Source organism: Notechis scutatus, chromosome 2, assembly GCF_049901735.1.
Source record: "Notechis scutatus isolate UNSWTSFEM ecotype Mainland chromosome 2, rNotScu1.2, whole genome shotgun sequence".
NCBI lineage: Eukaryota > Metazoa > Chordata > Lepidosauria > Squamata > Elapidae > Notechis > Notechis scutatus.
The window spans coordinates 111,921,462-111,947,692 of NC_142010.1; the positions used below are offsets into that span (position 1 = coordinate 111,921,462).

A 26,231-nucleotide genomic window follows, 5' to 3' on the forward strand; every position below is an offset into this window, starting at 1 on the left:
TCAACAACATCATGAAGATTCTACATGTATGTACTAAAACCACTTCAACTTGCTGGCTCCCTGTTCTGAGCTATATAGTGCTGCCAGCTTTACGAAGGCAAAATGCATTAGTGAGAGAATAGAGCAAAATTATGAACAACTCACTCCTACTGATGAATGCCAACCTTCCTCATTTATCAGCCAGACTCAGATCCAGGAACTTGCACAATATCTGTCCAATAACTTTAACATAGATTCCCAATGGAAACCAATGGGTCACTGAATGCCGACACATAGGAAGACATATAAATGACCCCACAAAAAAAGCACCAGGCTTTGAACTACCACATCAGCAATGGACAATCCTGAATAGGATTTGCACCTCACACGATGTCTGCTGGGACTCACTGTTTACATGGGGCTTAGTATCCTCCCTTCAGTGTGACTTGTGGAGTCCCACATCAAACTGTAGATCACATCATGACTGGATGTAAGCTGAGGGCATATACCAGTCCAGCATGATTTTTTTCATTCAAATGTTGCACTTCAATTGTTAGATGGCCTAGATATTGGTAATTGAACATTTTGAACATTGTAACATTTATATTTTATTGTGTTTTACTAATCTGGGTGAAATGTTAATACATATTGCTAGTCCATATGTGATATGCCATATGCTAAATAACATGATGTACTTTTGTAGCATTACAGGTTAAATAGTATGACCTGACAAGTTTACTATTCACATAATGAGTTATTTTGGGACATAAGCCCCTGCAACAAAATCTAGGCTATGTGAGTTGGTATCTATACCTTGTGTTACTTGGGAGAATCAGTAGTTAACTTTTGTGTGGTTTTAAATGGGGGACATAAAACGGAGACAGTGAGAATAAACATACTTAGTCCATTAACCAATTAAAGCCAATTACAAGGCAAACACATTATCTGTAATTTACAAATAACGCAAAGTTATTTAGAAGACCATAAAGGGTGACTTCTCCAACCACACAGGCCCGGCGGCCATTTTGAAAAGACAATGCCCTCTTCGCGAGCGAGTAAAGCTCCCTGCGCCCAGCAGGGTGCGCGCACGTTAAACAGGGGCGCGGACGATACCCCTGGGTGCGCGCACGCACTCCGGCTTTATCCTCGCTCCGCCATTCTCTTCTGAGTTATGTAACGGAGCTGCGCGCTCTCGTAAGCCGAAGCCCAATGGGGAAGCGGCTTAAGGGGGAGGGGAAAGCAGAGCGTGCGCGCTCTCGCAAGCCAAGGCGCGACCCCGCGGCATTGCGTGCGCGTTCATTCGCCCCCTCCCCCAGTCTTTCTGTCTCGGCCGTTGCGGTCTCTTTTTCATCTTTCCGCCTCCCCACTTACTCTGAGGTGCTTGGAGCGGAGCGGACCCCGCCGACTCGCCATGGCTGACGAGAAGCCCAAGGTGAGCGAGGGAGAGAGAGAGAAAAAAGGGCTGCGGGCCGGTATGGAGGAGGAGGGGGAGGGAAGAGGAGGAGGAGGAGGAGAAGGGGGAGAGCGCAGCGCAGGCTCTGCCGCGCCGGTCTTGCGCGCCATTTTCCTCCCCTCCCCCTCCCCCTCCCTGTCTCGGTCTGGGCTCTTTCCGGAGGGCGAGGGAGGAATAAGGGCGCTCTTTCGAGAAAAAAGGGGTTCCTCCTTTCCCCCGATTGTGGGAATCGGGAGCGCTCTTGACTTTGCGAAGCCGTGAGGCCGCGTCGCCTTTCGTTGGGATACGCTCTCTTCCCTTCCCACGCCTTCCTTCAAAAAAAAAAAAAAAAAAAAGATAGGCGCTAGTCCCTCTGTGCCGGGCGCCGTCCAGCGGCTTGCGGACTGGGAGCGGGTAGGCCTCTTTTGTGTTTTGCTTCTTTCGCATCCGCTCTACGCGCTTCGGGAGCCGTCCAGTAGCAGGTAATCCCTCCCCCAAACCCCCCTCCTCCTTTCATGCCAGCGATAACCGATGATCAGCTTCTCCTCCTCCTCCTCCTCCTCGTTTTAAATACGACTTTGGAGGCGCCAAAATTGCGATGATGGCTTCGGAGAGCGCGCTCTCTCTCTGGGACTCGCGGAAAGGTCGGGGAGAAAAAAGGCTTTGTCGCTGAAGGAGGTGGGAGAAAGGAGTCCTTTCCGAAGGAGACGGGATGTTAGGAGGCTGGCTTTGTGCATTGCAGTGTGTTAGGGAGGCGAGATCGGGGCGGCGGGGTGGTTGGTGCGTGTTTTCTGGGAGAGGGGAGAAGTGCTCCGCCGTGGGAGCGAGTGGGGTTTCCGAACAGAAGTGGGTTGAACGCGTGTCTGCGGGGGGGGGGGGATTTTTAAAGTCCATTGGAGGAAAGCCATCAGATTGCTTGATGTAGAGTTCTGCATGCTGTGAATAGAGACAAACAGGGTCACAGTCATCGATCTCCCCAGGCACGGGATGCCTCTTAAAGTTCTCTGCACAGTCTTGTTTTAAAGAAGGGTTGTACTTAGGTTAAACGGTACCTTTTAAACTGAAATTACAGTGTATCTTCCACTTTCCCGTGGGGTAGCATTGCAGTTTGCTAGAAAAGTGCTTTTTTTAAAAAAAAAGGTGTAAAACGTTTTTGCATGAAGACTTATTTGCAGTTTCTTTATGCTAGTCCAATTATTTGGTATTGTTTCCTTTCCATGGTGCCTTGTCTAAGGAAAGCTTCAGAGTTTAAGAATCACTTAGTAGAAGGTGTTCGGGCTTTATTTGAATCTTGTTAGAATGTTAACATATTCTCTATCTTAAATCTTACCAGAATTAATAAATTAGGCTTATTTTAAGAGGTAGTAATATAAAGCAGTTGGTAAAAAACAAAAACTGGGCTAGTTTTATATGCTTCCCTTGTTAAGAAGCATAAAATTTATAAGCTGTGTTTGAGAATTGTGTACATTAAATTAGATATATTAGAATAATAACTTAATTTTTAGCTTACTTAAAAATGGTATTGGCAACCAGTGCACTAAACTTAAAATCCAATGAATAGTTATAGCTTTCCAAGAAATACTACTTTAATTCTTTAAAGGTCAAAGTTGCTATCTTTAAAAATTCCCTTTCAAAATGTCCCAAAGGTGCTTTTTCCAGTCAGCAGTGGTGGACTTCCTTGTTTTTTTCTCTGAAACAGTTTCACTTCTCATCCATGAAGCTTCTTCAGTTTTAACTCAGAACAAAACCAAGAACCTCCAGATGCCTTTTGGAAAAAGCACCTTTGGGATAACCATAACCTGGATGATTGAGAATCTACATAGATGTTCCCCTTAAAAGGAGAAATAATTCATTTTACTATACTAACAATGTCACTCTGGTTTCCAAAACAGCTCTATGCATGTCCATCATTAATTTGTTTGATGAATTCAGTGGAATTTATTCCCATGTAAGTTTGTGTGACTGTAATGAACCTTGTTAATTTAGCATTGCTGTATATCCATAGTAGTATGTTTATCAAATTAACTTATATTGTTTAAAACATAAAGCATGGGATTTATTGTAATTATCTGTTCTGGCTGAATTTTGTTTACAAGTTGATAACTAGCTAATTTTATTTCTGAATTTGAGAATTATAATGGTTAGTCCTTCAGCAGTCCTACAACTACAAGATGTAATATGAATATTGAACTTGATGACATTTACTAGGTGAAATAAATTGCTTTTAATATTTTGTCTCTTCCCCCATTTATAGGAAGGAGTGAAGACTGAAAATAACGATCATATTAATCTGAAGGTTGCAGGGCAAGATGGATCTGTGGTGCAATTTAAGATTAAAAGGCATACACCACTTAGCAAACTAATGAAAGCTTATTGTGAACGACAGGTGAGAAACCATGTGAAACATATTTTGAATGATTTTTAAAGTGTTTGTAGGAAATTAAAGCTCTTTTACAATACATTACAATAAATATAGAGTTTAGCATTGTATTAAAGCACATTTGGTTATACATCTTGCTATTCAAGAAAAAATGGCAAAACAAAATCTTGTTATCTTGGTTTAATGTACTGTGAATTCCATCTAGAGGCATAATTTAATAAAGATACCTTATATGAGTTAACTATCTAGATGACCACCACATAGTAACAATATCTTCTGTCTTTTTCTTTCCCATGTATAATAGTATGTAACTAACCAAAGGTGGAAAATAAATTATCTCTTTTTTTAGTGCAGGTTTTCTCAGTAGTGTGTATTTTCTTTTATAATTATTGGATAAAAGAAAATGTGATTATGGATCCCAAGCAAATGGTACCTTAAACATAATTTGGAAAAACATAGCGCCTCTTCCGTGTTGTTTCCAGCAGTTACCAGGATTTGAGAGAAACGTTACCTTTTTAATCATGGTATAAAGAAATGTCATAGAATTATGGGGTATCAAGAAATACGGGACCATTTACTATAACAGTTTTGAAGACTTTCTATATTTGAACATTCCTAAACATTAAAATTATATTCAGTGGGTTTGATGTTGCTAAACTACAATTCCAACATAGTTACTTTGATGAATGGCATTGCTTGATATTTAATTAGCAGATTCCTAGCTTCTGTATTAGAAAAAGATATTTATTAGGAATAGAGTCTCTTGGGACCAAGTACTCACATAAAGCAGCTTGGTATAAAGAAAGTCTCTACTGAACCATATCTGTTAGCATGAAAGTTGATAACTCCCCCCACCCTTTCTGAGTTTGGGAGGACAGATGACACAAATCTGTATTTTGCTGTGCTTTGTGCTGTAAGAATAAATCAGAGGATGGTTCTTGATAATGTACAACAAAATTAGGTGTGGGGGCAGAAACGGCCAACTTGTATCTTGTTGAGTCTGGTCCTGCCTTGTACAGATTCTGACTGCAGTGGATCTAGGAAGGATTTTTAACTGTCTTTTGGTACAGATATTTTAAACGCTACATTTATTTCAAGTTTTGTTGGTCTAACTAGGCATCTGGTAAAACTTTTTCCAACTAAAAGGTTATTAAAGGGCATAATGTGTGCTGCAGCTCACTTTATCAAATGCATCGTATGACTAGACTGATGCAGGATGGAAACTGATGTAATCTATCCATTCTACATGAAATGAGCTGCAGCTCAGAAAGGTTTTATATCTTTTAATAACGTTTGTTAGTTGGAAAAGAAGCTGCCACATACTTTTTGCTACTATAGACTAACCTAGCTGGCCTACAAGATAGTCATTGAATATGAGTGCGCTTTGGCTGAGCTGCTGTGCAATGCTTGCACAAAATTTACCTTTCTATTTTTCAGTTACCAGAAATCATTTAAAATCAGATTATCTATAGATTATGGAATACTAAACAATATTGCAAAAACACAGTTTAGCAGACACTGTAATTAATGGACAAAATCTACTGAAACTGATTTATTGTGCTAGGATATTGGTAGCGACTCTGGGGGAAGCTAGGAAGATGTGATGAGGGACAATGGGTTATGCTACTATGGGAGCTGCCCATAGGTACACACCAGCCTTGCTTTGCTTAACAGTCTTGCTTTACTCACTATTAGGGTTAGGGCAAGGGCAAACCCACGGTGGACATTCACTTTTATTGGTCTTTCCCCATTCCCATTCATAAATTAAATATGGGAATTTGCTACAATTGGCTTTATGCATTCCACTATGCATTTCTTTTGTTCATGGGTTATTAGTTAAGTTACAGTAGATGGTTTCCCATAACATAGTTTGCTACGAAGTGTGAAGTGTGCCTGTAAACATTGTTAAATATTTATATAATTAAAAACAAAAGGTCACATGAATTTAAACAATGTGAACTTATTATACAGAATATTGTACAAAAATGTTTGGTTTTTTGGTATTAAGGGACATTTTCAATTTATAAATACAGCACTACTAAAGTGTAGTGCTATATCCATGCAGCAGTTTCCTTAGTTTAGGAAAGATTGTTTGATGATTATAAACACTTATAATGTGGCTGCTATAATTTTTGAAAGTTGGTCCTGAAGTGCTTTAATCTTGGGTCTCTGTTGATTCTGAGGTCACTGATGAACATTAATGCTGAATAAACTAAACATCTAATCAATATTTAATAATTTAAATAGGAAGCAGTATGCAGTCTTAGAAGAATTCTGGTTGTTTGCTATTTCAACTGCATATTTTACTTATTTTTGAATTTATGTAGGGTTTGTCAATGAGGCAAATCAGATTCCGGTTTGATGGGCAACCAATCAATGAAACAGATACACCTGCACAGGTAAAAAAAGGTTCATTGAAGTACTTGCTGGTATGAAAAAATAAAATTTAATTAAGAGTATAAATCCCAAGAAATGTTTTTAAAGTAATCCTTACATATGTCTTTGTGCCTAAACATTGCTTATGTCTGAAAGATACCGAAGTACAAATGCAAAAATTGTACCACCAAAGACTTGATGCAGCAGTTAAAAAACAGCAATATTTCAATGCCTTTAAAAACAGTTTGAACAGGTTTCCTCTTGCAACATGGCTTTCAGGTTGGGAATGGGATATTTCTTCATATTAACAACTGAAGATCCCAATTAGTTTAGACCTAAAAAGTAATATTAAATGTTTATAATATCTACCAAATGAAGTACTAAAAATAACTGTATAATAAAAATTATTGATTTGTATCCAAACATGCTTTTATTCGAGGAAAGAAGTCTGCTCTGAATTCTGTCAGTTCCTCTGCCCTGCTTATAGTAGAGGTATTATTTTTGGTTATTCCAGGGAGGCTTTTAACTGAAAGGAACAGCTTTCAGTTACAACTGAAACAAGGCTTCAGTTAAAGTAAGATTCAAGAAAGCCCTATTGGCTGAACACCTATCCTTTCTTGAATTCAGCCTACTAAGGGACAAGCTGACCAAAATCTTATTGCATAATAAAATGTCTCTTTCCAAATAGAGTTGAATGGGGGGGGGGGTTGTATAAATAAACAGAAGAAAATGGAGTATTAGATTTGCATTACTTAGCAATCCAACTACAAGTTGATTTCTAGTTACGCTTTTTTGTTTTTTATACTCTTGGGAGTGTATGAAAAACTAAATAAAACTTGTTATACTTATGTCACTTACTTCACTTGTCAGGTGATAACATGATTATATCACTTATACTTTGAACTGACATATATATATTTTTCAATACAGTTGGAAATGGAGGATGAAGATACAATTGATGTGTTCCAGCAGCAGACAGGAGGCATGAACTAAAAGAAAGAACCAAACTTCCTTTCCAACAGGCAACATATTCACAGTTAGAAAAAAAGAGACCTGATTCAGCCACATCTTGACTACTGCAGTATAGCTTTCTCTCTTCTTTGATTTCTTTTCTTATTCCTTCTATTGTACATAAAGTAACTGGTGTATGTGCACAGACATGCATATTTTTTTTAACTAAATAGCCAATTGTATGTTTTGATCAACATCATATGGAGAAAAGATGGTAAAAACAATCTGGTCTGTGAAAACATCCCATTTCTCCACTAGTGGCATGCTCCTCTAACTTTTATCTTTATATTCCAGTAAGTTATTTTTGCTCTCATTGTTGGAAAAAACAAAAAACCTTACATACTTTGTTTGATTGGACAATTTCATTGTTTTTCTTTTATCGTTGTACAACCAAGGACAATTTTATAACTTTTTTGTACGTAGCTGTTACATGTAGAGCAATCTGTCTTTAAGTAGGGGTAAATTACTCTAAAACAAAAGTTTGATCTTGGATAGTTTTCCCTTCCGTCTTGTTGTTTAAATAAACTTCTTGTTTAAAATAAAACAGCTTATTTTTCTGTGCTGCAATCATGCTCAGCCTAGAACCAATCACCTAGTAAAAAGAGATAGAAACTTTATTGCTGCTTCATCAGATTTTAATTTTAGTTTTTATATTTCTGCTGACAGTCCAGACAAGTTTTAAAGTACCAGTTACAGGGAGGCTGGCTGGATGTGAAGGGCACAGTAATTATCACTTCTTGCATGAAAATATTGGCAAGAAATGAGGGTTCTAATGTAAATCGCTAGGTTGAAATGCTGTGTTTCTTTTTTAGTGGAAATTTTGGGATTGAAAGCAGCATGTTCTTCCTTTGTAAATGTAAAATTGGGCAGTTATTTGGAAAGACAAGGTGATACTGTGCCCAGTGCAGCTGATCTGCAGTCAGATGCTTGTGCTTGTGTATAGATAAGTTATCTGATTAGCTGATTCACATGACTTGAGGACCGAAGAAGGGGAGTGCAAATGGAAACCCTATCCCTACTTGTTTTAATATTGGGATGAGAGAGGCATAAGGTACTGTGGTTGTAGATGGAGCTAATGATCTTAAGGGACTAAAGGGAAATAGTATGAGAAATATTTGACTTTTGTAAGTTTTCAAACCGGCAATATAGAACTGTAAAATCAATATATATCTTACCTAGTTTGGCACATTAAATAGCTCTTTTAGATATCATAATAGAAAGCAATGTGGAAAACAAATACTATTTGTTATAATAGAGGAACTTGGTTAACTACTGATGAAGTAAAATTGCTATATTAACAATAGGATAAAAAGATACATTTGAAAATTTTCAGTTCTTGGTATCATGCATTATATTTCTCATTAAGCGTATAGCATTACTTCACATCTGTTAGGATGCGTTTTTTTAATACCTAATTGAGATGTTTTTTGTCAAGCTTAGAATTAGTAATGTAGGTCCAGTACTGGTCTAGAACTCTAGCAGTAATGTGAAAGGCCCATTCATTTTATGTTAATACTTGAGAGTTTGAAAGTTACCAGAAGCCCCTTACTCATGGTGCAGGTCTGCTGCACTTTATGATTAAATTGCTTTGTTCCTTTTGATTTTGAGGGACTTCCGTAAGTACATTGCCAAGGTCGCAGAGATGAGACATGCCATTTAGTCAATAGATTAGAGCAATCTTCTGTAATATGTTGATAGTTAGACATCAGGTTATATGTGTCCTTCTATTATACTTTTAAACAGAAGAAACTGTCAGGCTAGATACATAATGCCATGATTGTATTTGAAACACATAATCTACGAAATAATTTTTTTACAACCTTTCCCCATTATGTATGGTAATGCCCTCTAATATACATCAATTGTTAACTTCTGTAACACAATTTCAGAATTTGAGGGGATAGTTTAATCTTACCAATTTTCTAAATTTCCCTGGTGGGATCTAGGAATTCATTCAGTATATTTTAAAAATACCTCAGTCTTAAGGAGTTTACTGACTTGCTTCAAATAAGAGGCAATGGCTACGTTATGAAATTGTGTACTTTCCTTGTTGCAATATAATAATAAAGTAATATTTTTGTTCCAAAAATGGTGCTGCATATCCTACTCTGCGTGTGTGCAGTCCAGGTTTTCAGAACTTGGAAGCAAATTCATACTGTTTATAATCTTTAAGTTATCTATTGTCAGTATCTGTTCTAGCAAGTTTCAGAAATATATCAGTTTATGCAACCTAACTTCAAAGTAAAGGACATGCTGGATAATTAATCAAGTGACTTTTATTATGTTTATAATTTGCAACTAAGCCACCTGCACTGCTGAGTTTTCAGTTCTCTTCTCGAGCACAGAAGGAAAAGAATAAATTATAATGTAGGGATTGTATGTTGCAAAAATACCAAGTTACAATGAACCACATTTCAAGGTCCAGAATGCTAAAGTGTAATTACCTCAAGATATGGTACATGGAAAAAAGAGAACATTCAAGGAATGTAGAATAAATTAAGCAATTTCAGTTATTTTCTCCTTTATGGAAACATCCATGATTCAAGATGATTGTATCACTGAATTCATCTTTTGCCATAATGTTTGCATCTTTCTGTGGATCTGGCTATTGTAACTTGTAAAGATTACTGTTTAACATGAAAACCATGATTTAGCATAATATATGAATCAATTTTGCCTTTCTCATCTACCAACTCCCCTTTATGATTCTTGTAAATAGAAATTTACCTAAAAGGGCAACAGAAAATATTGTAAGGATAGTCCATGAATGTGAAGATTTTTATCTTAATTTCTTTGCCTTTTATTGCAATCAATTTCACTGAACAGTTTATAAGCTTGAGACCATCATGTAACAGCTTATTGTTCAGTTTCACTGAGTGTGGTGGTAGAACATGGAGTAACAGGACTTTGAAGCAGTAAAGTAATGCACATGTTTTCAGTTTTTGTTAATATATTGTTTTATTCTACATAGACACATATCTATGATGCTTTTCTATTTAAACACTCATCAGTTCTCTGGGGTATAAACCATACATGTTTGTATACATAAATTTTCAAGTAAAAGATATAGAAAAAATAATTTCTCCTTCAGCAAAATAGAATATTTGGATAGCTTTGCACACACATTCACATTTCTAATCAGAACTAAGTCCTGCTGAAGTAATTGAGAATTACTCCCTGGTAAATATGTTTGGATTATGGGGCAACTAGTAGAATGTATACTTAAAATATTTAAGCAGGGTTTTTTTTTTTTAAACAGCCTCATTTTAAAAAAGAGACTTGTAAAACAGCTTAATATGTAGAACAGTTTTCTCTGGTAGAAAGTGCCATTTCTAATCTTTCTGAAAAATTGCTTGTTTAATGGGTCTCCTGCCATCTACCTAGGGTTTTTTCTCCCATATCACATCCAGATTGATCCACGCACCAGTACAAGATACTTGTGCATTTTTCCCGTTCATGGTGTACGGTATATATATTAAGTGTAGGGCTGAGGGTATCGTTCTCTAGAAAATAATGATTTGAGGTGCCCTGCTGAAGCAGCGATTTGGTGGAGGTATGTTAGATGATACGTATTTTGAGATACACTTCGTATTTTACTGCATTGGCGTTAATTTTCATTCGATTCCACCCGCATCCCAAGAGAGATTGAAGATCCCTCGCCGGCCGGGTCTCGCTGAGCTATGCCACTCCCTTTGACCGGATCTCTTCCAACTGCTACTCCATAAAGAAAGACTGAGGAAGTTGTTGCTGCCTCATGTGCAGTCTAGCCAATGCTAACCCATTTTTATTTAAATGACAGCCTCGTCGTTAAATCGCATGCCCAGAAGCGGGACAGGGAGCAGCGACCAATGGGCGCGAAGTAACAGCCGCTCTCGGCCAATCGGCTCCCAACGACGGTGGCGAGTAAATGTTGCTGGGCTCGGAGGAGGAACAACGTCCGGAGTGGCACGAGGCTCCCTTAATCACGTCAGGACAGGGCGTTTGAACTATCCAATGAAACGATCGAAGGAACGAACCCTATAAAAGAAGCCGCCAGCGCCGAGTGGTTATTGCAGTCGTAGCCGGCAGGAGTTGTGCGCGGAAATATCACCTTCCGCTGGCCTCGTATCCGGGCGATTTCCTCCAAGTTCTTCCTCGTCATGACCACCACCACCACTTACACGGGGATGGACCCCAGTGGCCGAAGTAGCTCCAGGTTCGTGGGTGGGAAAGGGTCTTGTCCGCAAGAAGTTGCTTGTCCGTTCGCTGTCCCTGACGCCGGGGCTGCCTTCGCCCGAGATGCCCCGTTTTCTCCGGGAAGGGACCGTGCGGCGAAACGCCCCGGCTTTCGGGGAGGCGCGCCGTGCTGGCTCCACGGATTCCCGGCTCAGCGCCGGGAGAGACGCGGAGAAGAAATCCGCCTCCCGCCAACCCTGGGTGGAATTTCTTCTCCTGCAGGGAAGGGGGCTCCCTTTCTTGGGATCGGGGGCCTGCGGATAACACTTCCCACCGCCCGCCTCTGCTCCACTGGTCGGCGGAGAGGAGGCGAAAGGCCGGGGTGGGTGGGTGGGTGCTATTGTCACCCCGGCGCTCCCGCCTTGCCGGCACACGCCCGTCGCCTCCATCTGTTGAGTCGGCGAGACGAGAGCAGCCGAGTCTCCTTGTTATCCGCCTGGAAGGCGGGCAGGCGAGGTGTCAGCTGCGCCCCGCTTCGGTCTAGGCCTTGGCACCCCGCCGATCCGGTGGCTTTCTCGCCCCTTTGTAGGTTTCGGGAGCGGGGCCTGGCGGGGAAAGAAAGAAACCTGTAGCAGCGGACTTCGCCTTTTCCGCCGCCTGCTCTGGGGCTCTCGGGAGGTCTGGTTGTGCCTGCGTCACATCTTTCTGGCTTTCCTTCAGCTTAGCGACACGGCTGCGGGGTCATGGCAAGTCTAAGCGATGTTCCTCAGCACGGAGCGCCCTTCGGCTCCGGTCGGAACAAAGGAGCCTCTTACTCCTGGTAGTTGAATTAGAGGCTTTCAACCCTTTTCTCTCTCTCAGCCCCGGCACGGTTATCGGCTTATCCTTTTTTTTGTCTTGCTGTTCAATGGCTTAGTCTGGCTAGGCTTCCTCTACTAAGTGGTTCTTCTCGCTGGGTGGGGCTAGCCACACTTCTTTTGTCTTGCATCTATCGCGGCCTCTCTCTACCTGTTAACTCAAGCCTTCGGGGCCGGGATTAGCAACTTCCAAGCAGTCTTTGAAAAGCTGCTTCCTCCTCGGCTCCAACTTCTGCCAGTCAGAACAGGGATAGGTACTACTTCAAGCAAGGCCGGTTAGTAGGAGTAGAAGTGGGGGGGGAGGTGAACTGAGCTTATTGTGTAAAGGGATTGGAGTTGAAATACAATCGGGGGCCCCCAGTGGTGTTTGTACTCTCTTCATGCAGCCTACGCTTGCTACAGTGTACGTGTTGCAATGGTTGCCCTTGGGATTGTGGGAGAGTTGTGTGAATGTTTCAATTTGTGGGTTTTGGTTTTTTTTTTAGTTAGCCAAGGAATGACTTGTTCTGGAACAAAGAAAGGTTGAAATAGGTTTGAGTTCCCTATTACAGTAGTGTGCAACAAAGAATCGTGGATATAATAGTAAGCGTAATTATGCCAAGTGGCTGTAGCCTGAAGAAATGACACATCAAGTTTCCATAAAGAATTGCCTTGAAATTATTATACTGTCCCAAAGGTCATAATTATATTACAAAGGTGAAGAACCTTTGTCCAGATGTGGAGCAGTAACAATTATAATTGGCATGGAAAATGGTCAGAAATGGTGAGAATAATGATTTGGGAGGGATAACTGAGGGGTAACTAGATATTAGAGATTTTCCCATACTGATTCCTGAGTAGGGAGAAATGTTTGTTCAAATTTCCCATATGTATTTGTAGGGCTGTCCATGTCCAATGGCAATCAGAATGGAGCTGGAAGAGACCTTGAATTTCTTCTAGTAGCTCATGCAGGAGACCCTATACCTTTCAGACTGGCTGCCCAGTCTTTTCATTAAAACCTCCTGTGATGAAGCACCTAAAGCTTCTGAACACAAGCTGTCCCACTGGTTAATTGTCCTCACTGTTAGGAAGTTCCTCCTTAATTCCAGATTGCTTCTTTCCTTGATTAGTTTCCATCATTTCTTATCTTGCCTTCTGGTGCTTTAGAAAATAAAATGACCCCATCTTCTTTGTGGCAGCCCCTCAGATACTGGAATACTGCTATCATGTCACCCCTAGTCCTTCTTTTCTCCAGACTGGCCATACCCAATTCTTGCAACTGTTATTCATATGTTTTTGTCTCCGGACCCTTAATCATCCTAGTTTCTCTTTTTGCACTTTTCCCAAAGTCTGCAGTCTTCAGACACTGCCAAAAATCTGAAGCATCTGTTTTTAGGTATTTTGGGTAGTGAATCAAACTATTGTGTGATGCCAAGCATACCCCCAATATGGTTGGTATTAAGATTACATTGAAATGAAACTAGAAAATTGTAATAAATGTTCTCATAAATGGGATCTTGTAAATTGTGTGTTCAAATATTTATGGTCCTACTTGGTTTTTGAAAAATGATAGGCCTCTTATCTATTGTGCTTCTATCATATTGGAGCTAAGCGAAGCAATAATTGGGTGAAAAGAAATTGGGTGACAAATAGGATAAAAACAGCTCTATACAACAAAGTCAGAAAATATTTTATTTCTACTATGCTTTCCTACATTTTCACATATGTGAGCATAGGCATATAATGTGAGCAAATAGGCACACACATCAATTGTAGATATATGATAAAATCCAATTTTACCATATATCTACAACTGGATAGGGTGAGAATTGTCCATTCTTTGTTCTCTGGTTAAGATCTCTTTCTGCTGATAGAAACATCATTCCATTCTTATAATTAATGCTGTAAAGTAGAAAGTTCTACGGAAACATTTGCAAGACTGAATTGTTATTTAGTAAAATTCAGTCTATAAATGCTGAGTCTGGTGATCATTATTAAGCTAATCAAATCTACTAAAATATATAATTCACAACCTTTTTACAACTTGCAGTTGATATATACCAAGTTTGTATTTTTGCCTCTAGAGTAATAGAGCATAAGGAATAGCCTTCCTATTCCATATATATCTTCTGACTGTATCCAGCCAGTTCCTGCCTTCTTAAATGTTAGAATAAGCTTGCTTTGTAATAGTGCAGCTCATGATCAATCTAAAAGATTTATGTTTGCTATCATGCTTTTTATTACTCAGCTTAAATGTTACCATACGGAAAATGACTACTCCAGTTTTCTTGTCTGTTGTACTCAAAGAATTAGTAAATTATTTTAAAAAGATTCTTATGGTTAAAAAATGAATTACAAACAACCATGGTGATATTGAGTGTTAAAGCAGCTGTTTGCAGCATATACACCTGCTTGAGCCTTACTATAGACTACAATCTATGTAATGGGGGAAAAAAACCCACATACCTCTTACCGTAATGATGCAGGTTTTTGTATGATCCCAGAGATATAATGTTCTGGAGGCCATGGGAATTGAAGGAAGTCTTATAGCATCAAGGGGGCCATTCCATCCCCAATGTAGGGATTCAGTTTATTTTTTCTGTAGATCCCATGCTATAGTTTTTAAATTAAAAACTTTGTGATTGTATAAACAGCCTCATCTGCAAGAAGGAATTGGATATTTTTGTTATCCGAATGGCTAGAGATTGCTGCTAAAAGTGAATATAAAATGCTGGTGCATGCATCTAGAATGTTGAAAGCATGTGAGGGTGAATTGACAAATGGCTACCATTGGCTGTTCACAAAAGGACTGACATAATAGGCATGTCCACTCACAAACATCCACATTTCAGAAGTTGCATTAACCCTATCTCTCAAGATGGTCTCCATCATCCACTAAAGCCATTGTCAGGCCCAAAGCCATTCTTGGACATAATTTTCGTACTCGATGTAGAGCTTTGCTTTACATCATGCCAACTTCTCTGTTTAAAGGGGAAAAATTTAAGATGTAAGTTGATATCGACTGTCTATTAAATACCAAGGAGATGTCTGGGATTTATTGTCTCTTCTTTGTAAGTTGCCTAATAAGCTTCACAACAGAATAATTCTGGAAACACTTATTTGTTTTTAACCAAGCCTTATCTATTGGATCTTGGCTTATCATATCATCTGAAAATAATTAGCAATGTAGGCAATGTCTGTATAGCCCTGTGTTTGTTGGAATTACCTTATAGCTCAATGCCTCAGAAAGAATGTAGGAAGCTGCCCCCTACACCTGGTCCATTTGTCCATCAAGCTCACCCTGCTCGATCTAGGACCAGCAGCAATCTGTTTCTCCCTTTTCATTTTTTCTTTCTCCTTAGTGTTTGTAACCATACATTTTAAACAGTAATTCACTTGGAAAAGTTTATTTGCTGATTTTTTTTTCCAGTTTTCTCTGAAAAAAGTTAGGTTCATAGGCTCTTTCCTTCACAAATGATTGTACATCAGTATTTCAGTCATTTGGTTGGAGCAAAATGGAATTTATGGTTTCTGGCCATATCTTTCTAATACATTGAGAAGCAATCTAAGTTTAAAATGAGTGGTAAACGAATACACCATATTTTGTAATACATATGTAAGTTCTCTCTGGTACTATTGTTTCTTAATACAACTAAAATGCTTTAATCTTTTTCTAGGGTTCTTCGGCCCCCAGGTGGTGGTTCTAATTTCAGCGTAGGATTTGATTTGCCAAAAGACCAGCAAGGAGGAAAAAGGAATAAGATGGCATCTTCCATCTTTGGGACTCCAGAAGAAAATCCACCATCTTGGGCTAAGCCAACAGGTAAAAGGCTCCTTTCTTAAGGCAGATTGTGGATACTTAAACATCTAAATTTGGATTTAGCTCTTCTATTAAAAATAGACACAATATTGCAGATGAGATGGGTTTAAACAACTTGAACTAGTTCAGAGGATTTATATTCCTCCCTTTTATTCCTAACAATCTTGATCTTTAATTCAATCAGATGTTGTGGTAGAATTTGGTCTTTTTTCAGTTTTGCTTTCTCCCATCCCAAAAGCTGCTTTGAGGCTTTGGTAAATCTAATGAAGTCATTAATCAGGTTATTCTCTTAGTTTATGATTTGTATTTCCACATTAATTTTCAAAACTTTAACTATCTTCTATCCTATATTCAGCAGAGTCTTTATTTGTATCCTTCTCTTAGCTGTCATTTGTGTTTCCACTTTAGCAACTTTCTTTGTGCAAAAAACCCACACTTGGTTTTTATTATTCACTGATTCTGGCTGTAATATTTCTACATCAGACAAAATTTGTTTCACATCTGTCACTCCTTCATTAATATTTTTTGACCATCGTCTGTCCATAGTAGCATCACCACCCCCAGCATTGTAGTTGCTAATTTCTGACTCCTTTCTTCAATTTCCTGGGGCATTTCAGATGTTATAAGCTAATTTTCCCCCTTATTAGAATGCTTGCCCTTGTTAAAATGTGTTCACATACACTGTTAAATGATAAGTGGCCAAATAGATAAGTTCTCTAATTATGCTTTGCTATACTTGATGTATCTCATCCAATGATAACTTGCAGCCAAGTCCACCAAAGTCGAGGATAATTCTGAAGCGGTTGGATCTGAAAGGAGAGATTCTTCTGATGCAAGCTGTGGTGACTATGTAATTCCAAAGGTAAGCATTGCTTTCCTTTTAATCATGAATATATTGCAGTGGCTAATTATTGTGCCTGGTAGCAAATCCCTTGATCTGTCTTGAATTAATGTATGTTTTTACTATGACTTGAGTTTTAATACTATTATCAACATGATGAGGAATGGAGAATCTTTGGTCATCAGGTGTTGCTGAACTACAACTGTAAGCAGTGCTTCCCATTGACCATACTGGCTTTACTGCTGGGAACTGTAGTTCTGTAAAATCTGGAAGCCACAAGTTGGTCCATCCTTTTTTTACATCAGTTTAGGTGGGGAAGTAAAACAAGAAATCTGTGTTATGCATGTACTATGCAGCATAACTAAAATGATACACACTTATCAATTTGTGAAAAATGGTTTTAATCTAGGACTCACTCTCCTATTAATACAGGTGACCTATTATACAATAATATCCCCATAATCTATGAAGTCATTTATCACTCCTTGCACTTTTTAATGCTTGCTATATTTTGCTTTAAATAAATGAATAGCTAAACATTAGCAAGAAGAAAAAAAAATGGTTGTGTTTTGGGACTTATTAGGACCTGACTGTGGGGAACAAAAAGTAGAAGCGGTATATTGGTCAGTTAAACATTTCTTTGTATTCTTCTAAAACCATTAATTTTTGATAATGCCATTGTACAACATGCCTCTATAGTGTACATTTAGCAACCTAAATTGATAAACTCATTACAATTGGCAACATGTTTAATGTTCCTCAAATTAGAGTATGTAATTAAGAATTTGAGTTAGGATTGCTATCTGAACATGGGTCTGTTGTCCGATACTATAGCTTTTCTGAAACTAGTGTTCCTTTGGTTATAGCAATTTCCAGTTGTTACAATTTATACATTTTAGTATTTCTGTAAACTCTTCAATTCTTTAATGGATCATCTAACATAAAAGTTTTTAAAAATGCAGACATGATATTCTTCCGATTAAAATCGGAATTCCGATTTTTTGGGGAATCGGGCCCCTCCCCCCCTTCCCCCCCCTCTTCTTCCCCTCCCCTCGGAGGCCCCCTGAGTCAGGAGTTGCTACCGCCGGCGCGGCTCCAGTCCCGCGTTGCCTCGGGAAGGGAAAGGCAAAAAGGAAGAGCCGTGGCGGCGCTTTGCAACGGCAGCAGCGGCACCGGAGGCTCAGGTGCAGCGGCTCCCGGTTTTGCCTTTCCCTTCCCGAGGCAACGTGGGACTGGAGCCACGCCGGCGGTAGCAACTCCTGACAGCCCCAGCCTGACACCTGAGCGGAGCCCGGGCAGTGCGAGCGGAGGCCGCTGAGCGGCAGGAAAAGGGAGCTGGGCAGCCACAGACCAGCCGTCTCTCCGTCTGACGGCCTCGGACGAATCTCTGCCTCCCAGCGCGCTTGGTCCTCCGCTCGCAGGCTTCCCCGGCCCCTTGCCAAGCGGGTTTTCCGCCCCAGCCTGGCAGGGCCCTCGCTGCCTTCCCCTCGCCTGGCCGGCCGGGCTCCTTGGGCAACCCAGCTGCCTCGTGCCGAGAAGCACGCTGCCAGGCGGGGGCCACGCGGCGCAGGGCAACACGCCACTGCCCTGCCCTGGCGAGGGAAAGCAGCAGGCGCTCCCCGGGCGGAAGCCTTGGCCCCGCCACCAGGGAAGCGGCTGCCCAGCTCCGGAGCTGATCCACACCTGACCGGCTGGAAAGGAAGGGTGTGTAGCGTTGGTGTTGTGTGTGCGATTTCTTGGCGCGCGGCGCGGGGTCTCTTTTGGCCGGCCCCGATTTTTTTTCAGAGGGGAATATCATGCCTGAAAATGCCATAATTCTCTCCACTATTCTGATGCACTCATCCAGAAACTGAAGGGTAGTTGCCGGAGAGAGAGTGAATATTATCTAAACTGAAACTGTATATAATATATTCTTATTTATACATTTAGACTTTATCCTCTTTCCAGTTCAGTTTTAAATGTTGATTAAATCAAGTCTGTGTATGTTTTATTTAAATCCTATGAAAATGGTTTTATATGCTAATTCGAACTTTCAGCAACACATTATGAAAATGTAATATATAGATTTCTCTCTATTCCTTAAGTTATAAATATTAAATTATTGATGTTAAATGAGACATTTGCTATTCCAGCTTGAGGGCAATACATTAAGATTCCTTGAGTATAGTTACTTGAATGGCCTGACCTAGAATTTTGCTATACAAATCCTATAAGCAGCAAAAGTCTAGTACTGTGTCTCTTGTCATTTTCAGGCAATACACTTGAAAAAATTTGTAAGGGCAGAAGAACTCCCTTCAGGAAATCCTTTCCTGCTACCAGTAGTGGTGATGGTGGTTGCATAGCTATGATGAGCATATCTTTGAATATAGTACAAGTGGTCCTCTTTAGTGTTTCGTTTAGCAACCATTTATAGTTGTGATAATGAAAAAATAACTTTACAATTAATCCTCTCATTTATAAATGAGAGGTTATAAAGCAAAGGAAAACTGCAGTAAGATCATAATTACAGTTGCAGTTTTACTGAGTGACTGCTTAACAACCAAATTACCAGTCCCTAATTGATTGTCACTAAATGAGGATGACCTGTAATGCACTTAGGGAGTGATTGAATGATCCACTGATTCCGAATAGCCTTGGTTGCCCTCAAACAATTGACTGCTAAGAAGACCAAAGCGTAAATTGTACCAAAGCCCCAAGGACAAGTTATCTAAGCGTCAGCATTCAGAAATACTTATTCTGTAAATATAAGCAGTTTTCCTGTCTATATAAGCAGTTTTCCTGTCTGGCGCAAATTTTAGAATTAGTCGTCTTAAGATTGAAAAATATATGTCCATTTTAGGTTGTATCTATAGAACCTCTAACTGTGCTTTTGGTGCTGTGTTAAAAATTAAGGCATTCAACTGTAAACAATCTCTTTGATAATTAATAGTTACAAAATTTAAGATATAATTTGTTTTGTTTGCAGGGTGTGGAAAGTGAGGCTCCTGGTAAGTATCTTTCCCCCCCCCTTGCTTCTAAGCTTTTTAAAAGTTCTTCCCAGCTTGAAGAAGTATCACTGACTGAATGCAAGAACTGTAGGGGAGGCTGAAAGAATAAATTTATTAAGACAGTCTGGAAAGAACGCTAAAAGATTGGTGTTGCCACGTTGCAGTGCTGCCTGTCAGCTCTGTGGCCTCTTGGTCTTTTACTAGGTAGAAATAAAAGATTTGGAGAAATACAATAGGTTATTTGCATATTTTAAAATGTACTAAGTATTGGAATCCTTCTTACAAAAAGGAACCATTGGGGAGTTTAATAAACTATGTTTAGATTAATCCTGCAATGCTTCTAGTAGTAGAATAGCAGAATATATAGTCTGATCACAGTGGGAAAGGATGGTAGGCTACACTAAATGCAAAGCAGCACAGCCATTTTTATGACAAAGTAGACAGAATGGAATTAGCCCAGTTTTCTATCAAGCAGAACATCTATTTATGAAGTGTAATGACTTAGGCACTTGGGAGCTTTATCAGATGTGAAATAGCACACCTTTCCTCCGCCCTGCAGTTATCATTACTCACTTAGTCCCCCTACAGGCCTAATCTTAGTTTTTATATGTATGAATGCCTTTCCAAAATGACTGATCTTCAAAATTCCAGCAGAGAGATTTGGCCAGTTTCTCTTGTCTCATTCAAACCAAACACACTTGACATAGTTTTTATGATCCGAAGTCAAAATATTTCTTACAAAGCTGTATATAACCTGGCATATTGATCATTTTTTAAATCAAGGTTAAAAGGGCAACCTCACTTGGTTATAAATGTGTAGGATCAAATTCATTGTATGAAATACTTCATCTCAATATTAATTTCATAAGACAGTTACAATTCAAGAATGTGATTTTAAGTGCTGTAGGGAGGATAGTTCTATATCATTGACTACTAAGCTATTAAGACTGATGGTAGAATGGAGAACATTTGAAGAACGTTTTTTCAGTCAATATATGGTCAGGGAAGTGCTAGGAAGATGGACTGACAATCTGCTTAACCTGAAAGGAATAGTATTGTAATGTGTGCTAGATTCCAGAAGAGATTACTACTTGAAGAATCTTCCTTAGAGATGACATTAGCAGTGGTCAGATGTTATTTTGCCCTCATAGCTGAGGAGTTTCAAATATTTACCATGTTTTGGGAAGGTTCATCCAAATGAAACTTAATAAAGATCTTAACTTTTGAAAAAATTCTTTGCTATGAAGAATTATACATACTCTCACCATATTCCATTGTGGAAAGGTAAAATTGTTTTTAAATTGAAAGGCAAAAAATACGATGAGGATGTAAACAATTGAATTTTTTATGTGAATAACATAATGGTAAATGTGGCTTACCATTGTAGCTCAAAAATACTACCAGTATGTTCTGAGCATCTGGAACTTGTAATTCACAACACCTCCATCTAATGGAAGATTGTTTATTACCTTAAACATTCATCCACTTACTGTGGTGATTTTTGTTTTACTAATTTATCCATAAATATCAAAGTTTGCTATTTGTATCTCCTTGTCTTTTTGATTTCCTTGAGCCTCCTAGTAAACTCTGGGCTGGAAAAAGGCGTAATTTTTCTTCACATGTTTTCTTCAAAGCATAGTATGAGGGAGATTTGACCAAATTTAGTTCCAGTTATCCAAGACATTATCTGGTTTGGTGTCTGATTAGGCTGCTTAACAAAAAAGTGAAATTATCATCTTAATTACAGAATTCTTTAATGTGTAATATTAATGCTTCTTTTTATAGTCTGCTTAGATTCCTTAAATGGCGGGATTATGTGCCATCAAGTTGATGCCAATTCTTAAGGCAGGTTTTCTCCATGGTGATCTGTCCTTCCAAGTCTTCCAACAGCTCTCACCACCATTATAACTGAGTCCATCCAGTTTGCTGCTGGTTGTCAACTTCTTTATTCTGCTTTCCCCAACATCAGAATCTTTCCAAAGAACTAGGTTTTCACATGTTGTATCTAAAATAGGACAATTTATACCTTATGAGAGATCTCTGGATTGAAATCTTCAGTGATCCATTTGTTTGTTTTCTTGGCCATCCACAGGAGTCTTTTCCAACACAAAAGTTCTTCAGAGTAACTTTAGCTTCCATAGAATGTTGTAGGGAATAATGTTGCTTGCACTAATCTGATCTTTATAGATATATAGACACATGATATCTGAATAACTTTTCCTTCCATTTTTTTTAAAGAATACTTATTTATTGAAGAGTGCTAAAAGATAATACAACTGAAATCAGAAACAAAATAGAAAAGAAATACAAAATGCAAAAAGAAAAAATATTTAAGTGATCTCCAATGTTGCAACAAGTGTAGGCATTTATTATTTCACCATCCCTATAAGATTACATATATTTTATTTATTTTTATAATTATATAAATACCTCAAGGAGTTGAACATACCTAATATGCCTCCCTCCTCCTATTTTCCCCACAAGAACCCTGTGAAGCAGGTTGGGCTGAGATGACTGTTCCCAAAATTACCCAGCCAGCTTTCATGTCTAAGGTGGGTCTGGAACTCATCACCTCCTAATTTCTAGCCTGGTGCCTTGACTACTAGACCAAATTGGTTGTATCTAAAAGTGTTTAGAAAGTGAGCTCAGTGTCCATCAATGCTCCGCCACAATTGAGAGCTTGATGGTTTCTCTCATCTGCAAGTACTCAGACATGCTGCTATCCTGTGCTCTCCTTGCAAGGAGCAGGCATCTGGAAAAGTGAAAGAGGTTCCATTGAACCAGATCTATTGGGAGTCTTCTTCCTGAAATGTCTTACCTCACTTGGAAGTCCTGCATCTGAATACCTTTTCCAAGGCGCTCATGGCTACTCTTCTATGTGCTAATCTGATACATGTTTCTTCACTTCTTGTCCTTTTACTATAGTTGGTTGATCCCAAAAAGCAGAAGCTATCAACCGCTTCAGTGTCTTCATTGTTTTTTCTAAGGCTGATAGCTCTATCTGTTGTCATTAGCTTGGTATTCTTTATATTTAAATTTAGTCTCATTTTTTTCACTGTGCTCCTTCACATTTACTAGCAGAATGGAAAAAAACTTCAACAAGCTAACCACATTGTCCCATTTTGCTAGCTGTGGAGCAAAGCAGCATCTAATCCATACCCAGTTTATATGAAGAGAAATAAGACTTGATTGAGGCTTTCCCATTACTTAAAAATTTAAGAATTGTTTATTCATTATTTTAGCCACTATCCACTGCAGGGCGAAGGCCTCTTCTGCATATTTTCAATCAAATATGGTCCTGAGCTTTCTTGCTGCTGTTGTAGATCCATCTTGTTTTAGGTCTCTTGCTTTTTATCAAGGGGGGCGGGGAGGTCTATTCTATGACTGCCTTGGTCTACCTGCCATCACTACTTCTTGCTATGTCGCCAGCCCATTTCCATTTCAATACTTTTACTTTCTTGATGATATATACTTTCTATATCCCCCACAATGGTGTAGATCTCTCTACACCATACCTGCAACTGGAATTGCATTGGTGCCACAATTCAGTAGAGATTTTAATAGGAGGTGAGCCATTCACCCCACCTTAATGAGCAAAAATCTGTCCAAAATTGCCTGAGGTCAAGTACAGCTTCAAAAGTTTGTTATGATGAAAAACATACAGCTGTAATCTGTGGGTTGTTTTTTTAGAATTCAGCTTATAAGACTAGATGTAGTCATTTGTTGCCACAATCTTCTCCCTCCTTCACTCCTTAAGGTATTTTTTGCCAGCGTTAGACTTGCTGGTTGCATTCAGTTTTATAAGACAGTACTAATCTCTGCTACATAAAATGTTCTGTTTGATGAGTGTATTTTTACAGCTTCTTGAATCAAGTAAACGTTGGAAACAAGGTTTCTTGGGTTAATGTCACACATTCACATATGCTTGCTTGGTTAATATTAGATAGTTGTGAAATAAATAAAAAATCTGCCCCGAAGTGGCTCTTTCACAAAACGTGCTGTGACAAGGTGAACCTATTCACAAATGGAGAATCACAAGGAGACAGAAGTTCAGCATTGCTTTCTTTCAGACGGTGTCTGCACAAATTAGTCTTGCAGAAGATATGGTAGCAGTAGTAGCAAACTTTTCTAAGTAGTTTACAGAGTCAACCTGTTGCCCCTAACAATCTGGGTCTTCATTTTACCAATCTTGGAAAGGATAAAAAGCTGAACCTTGATCAAATTCCCGGCAGCGGGCAGTTAGCCTGCAATACTGCATTTCAGCCACTGCGCCATGGCTCCCATTGCAGTTAAGCTAGTGCAGGGATGTCAAACTGGGTTTCTTCAAGGGCCAGATCAGCATTGTAGTTCTCCATGGGCTTGGAGGGGGGAGAGACAGGACAGACACCTCCTGCAGTACCTTGCCAGCCAAAACAGGGCACAGGAAGGCATGTGTGCCCCCCCCATCTCATTTTTGCCCTCCATGGCCTCCTGCAACATTCTCCCAGCCAAAAACAAGCCCGCATGAAGTCCCTGTGAGGCCCGTTTTCAGCCTTCCTGGCTTCTAGCAGCATCCTGCTGGCCAAAAACTAGCCGCGCGGAGGCTTTGCAAGGCTTCCCCACAGCCCATTTTCGGCCAGCAGAGTGCTGCAAGAGGCTGTGGAGGCTGAAAATGGGGCACTGCATGCAGCCCCCCCATGGCCCATTTTGGCCAGCAGAGACCCCGCGGCTGTCCTTTGATATTTCCAGGCTGGCCCTGTGGGTCAGATTTAAGCTGGCCCACAGGCCTTGAGTTTGACACCCTTGAGCTAGTGTGTATCTGCAAGATAAAGATTTCAATTAATGTTCCTATTCCTATAAGAATTATTATTTTAGGAAAATAGTTCTGATACCTTGCATTTTGAAGAAGACAGGCATGCATATAGTAGACTGATTCCTACTTACTTTAGGAGTTCTGAGGGTTTCCTTATTTCTTGCCAAAAGTGAAACATTCAGATTAGTGAGTGAATGTTTTCTTTATTTCTATACAGCCATTCTCTTGTTCTATTTTTTTTCTCAGAAAACACAGAAGAAACTGCTTCAGGCTTAAGTGAAGAAAAACCCCTGCCAGCTGCGCCTCTACCTAGCCCAGTAGCTCCAGCACCTGCACCATCCAGGAGAAATCCACCAGGGGGAAAGTCTAGTCTAGTGCTCGGTTAAGCCCAATTTTCCTTCACTCCTTAATACTTGGAACCCGTGTCTGTCATCTTTGTTTTTCTTCCATGCTTGTGAACTGCACAACTTGAGCTTGACTGTATTTCTAAAACTACCATTAAAGGAGCACTTTATGTACTTCATATTTTTTTGTTTTGTTTTGTTTTCAGCCAATCTTTTCTCAGACTTCTTCTCTTGTCTCTCTTGAGTCTAACAGAAGTGACATGTGTAATTTTTTCTCTCGTAATGGTATACAGTGGTATTTGCTACACAGCCCATGGCTGAAAAAAGATTTCTGAGTTATATAGTAGTGTCTGAAACTAGGCTGGATTAATTCTGAGTGTGCTAAGTGGCATTTTTGTCCTAAAATTTGTAGAACAGTCTTAGTTGGCTTAGAAGGGTTGGAAATTGGGATTGTACAGGTAGTGGATGGGTGACAAATGTACTCTTTCTGTACACAACTCTGCAACTTATATTTCCAAGGTACCATTCAATAATTGGTAAATGATTGAAACCCTATTGTGCACTGAACTATCAAGTTGTGATGCTAGAAATTAACCATCCTCCCTTCAACAAGTGGGATCTTGGTTCAGACATAACCAAAATAAGGTGGATGCTGAAGATAAACCTAAAGATGTGAGATTTTGACTGTTCTCTGAATATCAGGTCCCACTGTAAATGATGATAGAATGCATCTTACAAACATATTAGTTGGATAAAATTTTGGGGACACATTCCCCGCCTAAATGACTCCAGTACTATGCATGATTATGCTGGTGCTTAAACAGAAGATAGAGAAACTCAGCCTTCTAAATGTGTATTGTACCTTGAAAGCTGGATTGTTGCTAAAAAATAAAAGATATAGACATTTTGAACCTGTGTCAGAGCCTTATTTTCAAATTTACTTGGTTTGCTGCTTGAATAATTTCTGAAATGAAAATCCAAAAGAGAAAATGCATGGACTTTTAAAATAGTTTTATAATACAGACAGATGTTTTATCAATGGAAGTAACACTGGTGTGCAGTTTGAGCCTTTCTCACTATTGGCATGGTCAAAATAATGTGTCTATATTTTGTACTAAAATATCTGCATACAGGAGTGGAGGACACATTTTTCTTGAAAATACAGGGGTTTTATGATAATTTTTCTCAATTTTTTTAAACATTACATAAGCCTAACATGTATGTTCTAACTACTATTACTATATGAAAAATCCAGTGTGTAAGGGTACCAAAGAAGAG

At 39.3% G+C, this 26,231-nt stretch overlaps 2 protein-coding genes across 3 annotated transcripts; both read left to right on the forward strand.

The window, feature by feature from the left end:
• The first annotated feature begins 1,086 nt into the window (after positions 1-1,086).
• Positions 1,087-9,267, forward strand: SUMO2 (small ubiquitin like modifier 2). The gene is made up of 4 exons (XM_026667454.2): positions 1,087-1,411; positions 3,666-3,797; positions 6,119-6,190; positions 7,098-9,267. The coding sequence occupies exons 1-4, from the start codon at positions 1,391-1,393 to the stop codon at positions 7,158-7,160; spliced, it is 288 nt and encodes a 95-aa protein (XP_026523239.1). The 5' UTR covers positions 1,087-1,390; the 3' UTR covers positions 7,161-9,267.
• A 1,838-nt stretch (positions 9,268-11,105) lies between these two features.
• JPT1 (Jupiter microtubule associated homolog 1) lies at positions 11,106-25,864 on the forward strand. Of its 2 annotated transcripts, XM_087955822.1 has the most exons (6): positions 11,106-11,373; positions 15,847-15,992; positions 16,757-16,851; positions 19,796-19,817; positions 22,302-22,369; positions 24,856-25,864. In XM_087955822.1, the coding sequence occupies exons 1-6, from the start codon at positions 11,318-11,320 to the stop codon at positions 24,883-24,885; spliced, it is 417 nt and encodes a 138-aa protein (XP_087811948.1). In that variant the 5' UTR covers positions 11,106-11,317; the 3' UTR covers positions 24,886-25,864. The 2 variants fall into 2 exon arrangements, with proteins under 2 accessions (XP_087811948.1, XP_026523238.1); XM_026667453.2 differs by lacking the exon at positions 22,302-22,369.
• Positions 25,865-26,231: the final 367 nt, after the last annotated feature.